Source organism: Mandrillus leucophaeus, unplaced genomic scaffold, assembly GCF_000951045.1.
Source record: "Mandrillus leucophaeus isolate KB7577 unplaced genomic scaffold, Mleu.le_1.0 Scaffold34, whole genome shotgun sequence".
Taxonomy (NCBI): Eukaryota; Metazoa; Chordata; class Mammalia; order Primates; family Cercopithecidae; genus Mandrillus; species Mandrillus leucophaeus.
The window spans coordinates 2,033,056-2,039,956 of record NW_012103587.1 but is presented as its reverse complement, the minus strand read 5'-3'; the positions used below and the strand labels follow the sequence as shown (position 1 = coordinate 2,039,956).

General features: G+C 54.5%; 1 protein-coding gene across 1 annotated transcript in view; it reads right to left on the bottom strand.

The window, feature by feature from the left end:
- Positions 1–1,798: 1,798 nt before the first annotated feature.
- The window catches only part of AACS (acetoacetyl-CoA synthetase), an 88,031-nt gene continuing 82,928 nt past the window's right edge, over positions 1,799–6,901 (bottom strand). The window contains exon 16 of the mRNA XM_011988882.1: positions 1,799–3,033. Within this exon, the coding sequence (XP_011844272.1) occupies positions 2,896–3,033 (138 nt within the window). The 3' untranslated portion in view covers positions 1,799–2,895. The remainder of the gene's footprint in view (positions 3,034–6,901) is intronic.

The window sequence follows — 6,901 nt, the reverse complement described above, 5'->3', positions numbered from 1 at the left end:
AGTGAGGTCAGCAGAATAGCAGCCCCCGAAGATACCCACATCCTAATCCCTGGAACCTATGAATGGGTTAGGTTACACGGCACTGCGTTAGGTTACACGGCGCCGTGGGTTAGGTTACACGGCGCTGCGTTAGGTTACATGGCTCTGTGGGTTAGGTTACATGGCGCTGCATTAGGTTACACGGCGCTGTGGGTTAGGTTACACGGTGCTATGGGTTAGGTTACATGGTGCTGTGAGTTGGATGTTGCTTGTCCATGCCAAAACTCATGTTGACATTGATACCCAATGTAGCAGTGCTGGGAGGGGTCAGATCCCTCCTGAATACATTAATGCCCTCTGTAGGGGGTGAGTTTTTGTGGTCACTTGTGCCTCGTGAGAACGGATTAGTTCCCAAGGGCGCAGTTGTTGAAGGGTCTGGTTTCCTCTCACCACGTGATCTCTGCATGTACCTGCTCCCCCTCCATGTTATTCCCTGAGTGGAAGCAGAGTGAGGCCCTCACCAGATGCAGCTGCCCACTCTTGGACTTTTCAGCCACCAGAATCATGAACCAAATGAACCCCTTAATAAATTATTAACTTATAAATCACCCAGCTTCAGGTGTTCTGTTGAGCAAAACAAAGTGGCCTAAGACGTGGTGAGGGGGAATGAGGGCTGCAGATGGAATTACGTTTGTTAATCAGCACATATTAAAATAAGGAGATTATCCTGACTTACTCAAGCGGGCCTGCCGCAACCACAGGGGGTTCTTACATGTGAACATGGCAGGTGGGAGTGTCAGCGTCAGAGAGCTGCAGCAGAAGGAGGGTGTGACCGGCCACTGCTGAAGACAACAGGACATCACCAGACAAGAAACACAGTGGCCTCTAGAAGCAGGAGAAGGCAAGGAAATGGATTCTCCCCTGCAGATTCCTGAAGGAACACAGCCCTGCTGTCACCCTGATTTCAGCCCAGTGACACCCACAGCCGACTTCTGACCTCCAGGACTGTAATTAGGGCTGTGTTAAGCCACTGCCTTTGTGAAAATTTGTTACAGCAGCTGTCGGAAACTCACAAAAAGGGAACAGGTCCTGTTTGAAATACTCAAGACCCCCAGATGCCCTTGCAGCAAAGGTGGCCTCGTGTCCCCATGCCGGCTGGTGAGCCCCAGCAGATATTGCTGGCTTTCCAGAAAAGCCCTCATTTTATGGATAAAAAGGGACGCACTCCAGAGATGCAGCTTTTTGCCTTTACCCAGCCCCCTTCTCACTCCCACCTTCTTCCTGCCTAGAGCACGGATGAAAGACTAGAGGTGGGGCAGCCACCCAGGGCCAAGATGATGACTGCCACATCCTGAGGACAGCAGAGTGCGACAGACAGGAGCCAGGACTGCTGCACTGTGGAGTCACTGCCTGGCCCCAGGAGAATGGACTGCCTCCAACTTCCTGTGACGTGAGAGCCATAAACGCTGCTGGGCCGAGCCTGGATTCCATGGCATGCAGCCAGACACAACCAAGTGACATGCAGCTCTTGCGATGACAAGAAAGGAGCTGACGTCCAGAAACCTGGCTGGCGCTGGGTGTTGGGGAGTCTCAGGGTGAAGGGGGCCCAGGGTGCTGGCTTCACACGGAGCAGCGCTCGGCCAGTTGGTCACAAGGGAATGTGGGTAAGTACCAGGGCCCTGGGAAGTGCCCCCAACAATTCGAACCACACAACGCCAGGGCATAGCTGTTGGCGGGCGCACAAGCGCCACCAGCCTCACACACGCACATGCAGTCTCCCCCTTCAGAGAAAACTTTACACAAGCACACTGCACACGCATTGTGGGTGCACGCGCACACCTGTATATATTTATTGCATAAAATTCATCATAGCACTTTACCCCGTATTTTTATAATCCAAAAGGAAAACGATTCAAGAAAGGATTTCATTGTGCTCAGTTTCAAAAAATATAAAAATGAACATCAGATTACAGATACAAGTTCATATGCTGAACTGAATGGTACCTACCAACTGCCTGGCTGTGGAAACCCGTGACTTGACTTAGGGGTGGGGTGCTGATGACATGATCTCGACAGGAACCCCCTAGCGACTCTCAGGCGGAGGCAGCGCAGGGATGCGGTTCCTGGTGAGGAGGACCCTCGGTGACCGCGCTGCCTGGGCTCACGGCTGGAGGGCTCACCCATGAGGGACACAGGTGGACACCCGCTGCTTCACACGCCTAAGTCACATTAGAAACATGTAAAGCCATTCAAAGTCTGTGCAATAAAGAGATCCTGTATGAAATCCACTCGCTCCTCGGAGGGAAGCTGGCCCGGAAGCACGCTCTGGTTGAAGAGTGACGCACGGTCCTCCAGGGCCTACATTCCATCCGTGACACAGACACACGAGCACCCAGACCACCGGTCCTAACAGCAGCTGTGAAAAGTTGTGTCAAGTCACGGGGGTTCCTTTGTAACAGCTAAAGCTCAAAGGCATGCTGGACCCTGAGGGAAAACAGGAGAGCCTGAGACGGGAAGGGAAGAAAGGGATTTGCACCTTCACAGAGCAAAACGGGACGACGGGAGGGGGAGGCTGAAGACAAGACCTTGGCTCAGGAGTGTGTCTGTCCTCAGCACCAACCAGCCCCACCGTTCCCACTGCACTGTGTGTGCAAAGACACACACTCTCACCACGGTGCCACACGTGCGGCCCAGACACTCCCTGTCTCTGAAGGCCAGAATCCCGCTCCAGCGTGTGAAGATCCCCGTACCCACCAGATTGAACGACAAAACAGAGAAACGATCCGTCCCCAAGCCTACAGAACACTTGGTGCAAACATCCTTTTACAACTGCTGTAGGTTTCTATGTAATTTCTTGAGCACACAAAAGTAACAGTACACACAGGTACAGCTGAGTGACACGCCAGCCAGTCCGACTCAGAAGCCCTGCAGCTCAGGGATGTCCCGGTACAGATCCAGGGCCTCAGGGTTCGAGAAAGCACCTCCTTGCTCCACAGCTTTTCCAGCGATGATCTGTTTGACGGCAACTTCCACTTTCTTGCCATTGAGCGTATACTGAGAGGGAAAGGTAGAAAAACAAGAAACGGCATTTAAACCTGAAGGGGGGAGAATCCACAGCCCTGGGTATATCCAGGCCCCAAAGGCCCGGCTCCACCTGGAGCGCCAAGAGCAAATGGGTCTTAGCTCCCAGATGCCCCTCTTCCCACCAGGTCTGCAAACATGCACCGAAGTACGCTGAACTGACTGCTGTCCCCTCTGTGTGTGGGGGAGAAAACCTGCTCTGAAAGGCAATTTCGAGGCCCGGTGCTGAAACCCAATGCTAACCCCCTCCAAACCCCGCCCCCCGCCCCCACGCTGCCACTGGCATGGCTGTTGAGAAAGTGCGGCTATTTCAAAGATGCCCAGAGGTCACCATGAGCATGTTCATTTTTCTAACGCTGCACGCTCCACTGGGCCCCGTTGGGACCCGCCACGTGCCACATCCAAGGTGGCCTCGAGAGGGCCCTCCAGACACCCCACTGACCGCGGCAGTGAATATTCCAGATGGGAGTATTAAAAAAGAGTGTCTCTCAGGGTTCAGGGTCTGCCTGACCAGGATAAAAATGCAGGCATAGATCATTCCTAAATCCCAGCAGGCACCCTGGGCAAGAGTTTTCAGGGAAGATGTGGCTTCTGCCACCCCATCTGGGGGATGCTGGGGGAATTCCTGAACCTGAGTTCATTTCCTTGAGTGAAAGGGGGAGGTGCCAGCACTGAGGCTGTAGGGCTGTGAGTCAGGGTGAATCAGTCAGGGCACACACAGCTTCACAAGCACCTAGCTACTACGTTTTATGATTTTACTTTTATTTATACTTTTTTATACTTCTCTATATATTTTATCACATGTTATTCTATGATAAAGACCAGTTATTGCCATTACTTCAGAAGTGGCCCAGCTTCCTAGAACTAGAGGCAAGAGCGTCCTCAAGGTACCAAGAACTCCTCCTCGAAGCCAGCCAGCTGCACGGGACAGTGCATTCCTTCTTCTCACAGTCGGGCCCTTTCCAAACACTCAGGGCTTCCTCTAAGATTCATGGCACACGTATTTCACCTTGAATCCAAATGAGCCCTTGGCAGTGTTGGTGTGTTGTGGGCTAGGAAATCTCAGGAGCAACAGAGCCCAGTAACGCTCCTGTGCCCGAGCCCTCGATCACTGGCGCCTTTTTTTTTTTTAACCTGAGATATAATTAAAATTCATTCACTTGAAAAATTCAGTCAACGTGTGAACTAATTAAGGATCTAAGAGCCGACTTCCTTCTGAGGGCCTGCCTGTCACTTCATGTGGTGTCGCTGGCCCTCCCACTGTGAGACGCAAATGTCTCGCCTGCTCTGTGTCCCACTACGCTTCACGCAGGGGTCCACGTGCAGCTCACAGGAGCTAATACCGCCACCTTCCACCCACTGGCCAAATACAGCAGCATCCTCTTAAAAGAAATCCTGCTACCGTTTCCTCTGGGGAGAGAGGAAAGGTAGAGGAAAGGGAAAGAGAAAGGAAGAAGCCGCCGTCTCCCTCTCCCCCTGCCCCCCTTCCCCCAACCAGCTCCTGCACGAGGCCTCCCCAGGTAGACAGGAGCCCAGCAGCCTCCTGTCAGGAAGGGCCAGACATCCCAGCCATGACCCAAGCAAAGGCCAGCTGAACTTGGGACAGCCATGGCTGTCTGAGGGCTACAGGTGGGAAGCCCTCAAATGCCAGGAGTCCATTCCACTTGGCCATGACCCTCCCAGGGTCCCCAGGTCTTTATTCTGGGTGAGCAGAAGGCGGAGCTGACTATGGACACCACTTCCTTGGGCAGGACCCCTCATCTCTCTGGGTTTCCTCATCTGTAAGATGGGTGTGAGGAAGACAAGCTTGTCCCACCTCACCGGGCTCAGAGGACCAGCTCCCCACGCCCCATTCACTCACCAGACACCAAAAGCACCTGCTGTTTGCCAGGCAGTCAGCTGAGCTCCGAAGAAAAGGAGGTAAACCCACAAGGTTCCTGTTCTCAAGTGGCCTCCGCTCCACACAGAAAGATGTGAACATACACAAGAACTCACCTTCAGTCCCCCCATGGCAAACACTGTCAAAGCTAAAGATGGAGGCCAGGACATTGTTCAAACAGGAAATGCAGGGAAAGCCTCTGACTTTGGCGCAGAGAGCAGCTGCGATCAGGTGTGTGGAAGGGCTTTGCAGGGCACGCAGACCTATTCTGAATGAAGGCTGACGGTGAGTGGAGGCAGCACAGAAACCGAGGCACGGGGACTGCGTTCTGGGCACCCTGTGGCCCACGGCACCCACCAGAGAGGCTCTGTTGTCAACCCATCTTAGAGATGGGGAAACTGAGGCTTGGATGCTGAGTTGCCCAAAGTCATGCCTCAGGTGTAGAGGGGGGGCCAGGGCTAAGAGACAGAGCCCCTGTGCATAAAGACCCTCAGAGGACCCGCTGTGAAGGCTGGCGGCAAGGACTGCGCCGGCCAGAGCCTCCCGAGTCCCCCGGGGCTGCTCACTCCATTAGAGCCGCATCACCACCCTGAGCTGTGGCGGGCGGGCGAGGGGCTCCTCTCCCTATGTCACAGACCAGAGACGGGACCGGTCTTACTCAACATGAGGAGTGGGGCTGGCTCTGGGCCCAGATCTCTCCTGAGCACTCGCCAGGAACCCCTTAAATGCTGAAAATGGCACTGGCTTCCCAGGGAACAGAAGCGGCAGTGTCTCTCCACGCAGAGACAGAGATGGGCCGCCGCTTATTCCCACCGCTCGGATGCGCCCCGGCCTTAGGCTATTCTCGGGGTGGTGAGGGGAGGGTAGCCCACTCCCCACAAGCACCATGTGAAGGGTCAGACCCGCAACAGGCTCTCCTGCCTCAGCAAGGCCCTGGGACTTTGCAGGTGAGACCTCAGTTGTCCTCTTCTGACCCTGAAGTGGGTCCAGTTCCCGAATGGGCAGACTGGGGCCACGCCGTGTCACCTCCCTGTGGATGCTGGGCCCCTCCCTAGCTCAGCAACCAAAGAGGTAAATCCTCTCCTAAGCCTGCCACGAGGGCCCGAAAATAAAAGGGCATTCCAAAATCTGGAGGAACCCTCCAAAAGACTTCCCAAATGGACCCAGGAGAAGCCCCTATCTGGGGAGAAAAAGGGCCCAGAGCCCCGCTGGGAGCCCCGGCCGCAAGCCCACAAAAGCCAGGACGACCAGGGAAAGAAACGTGCTGAGTGTTCGTCCTTCATGATAAATTGCTCCGCTACCCTCGTGATCAGATACGGTTTGGTAACAACTGTTCTGGCGGCAAAAGACCCAAGTTCTTTTTCAATAATATAAAGCCAAGGGGACAAAGTCCAATTCCAGTTCCCTAAAATGTTCCAGATGAGACAGCACTGATTCACCAAAGGAAAACCTTAGACCCTCATCAGGAAGACAGTAAGGGTCACTGATTCAAGAAGTGCCTTCTTGGAGAGCACCAGTGTCCCCACAGAGAGCCACCAAGAGTCACCAACCAAAAAAAAAAGAAAGAAAAAGCCCCAAGCTGCAGGGCTCTTCCCACGCAAAACCAGAACGCAAAGGAAACGTGTGGACACCACAAAAGGGAACCAACACCGCAGATGTGGACAGGCGCCAGCAGGAGGAGGAACAGGGTCCCGAGTGGGAGTCAGCGCAGATGTGGACAGGCGCCAGGAGGAGGAGGAACAGGGTCCTGAATGGGAGTCAGCGCAGATGTGGACAGGTGCCGGGAGGAGGAACAGGGTCCCAAGTGGGAGTCAGTGCAGATGTGGACAGGCGCCGGGAGGAGGAGGAACAGGGGTCCGGAGTGGGAATCAGTGTAGGTGTGGACAGGCGCCAGGAGGAGGAACAGGGGTCCCGAGTGGGAGTCAGCGCAGATGTGGACAGGTGCCGGGAGGAGGAGGAACA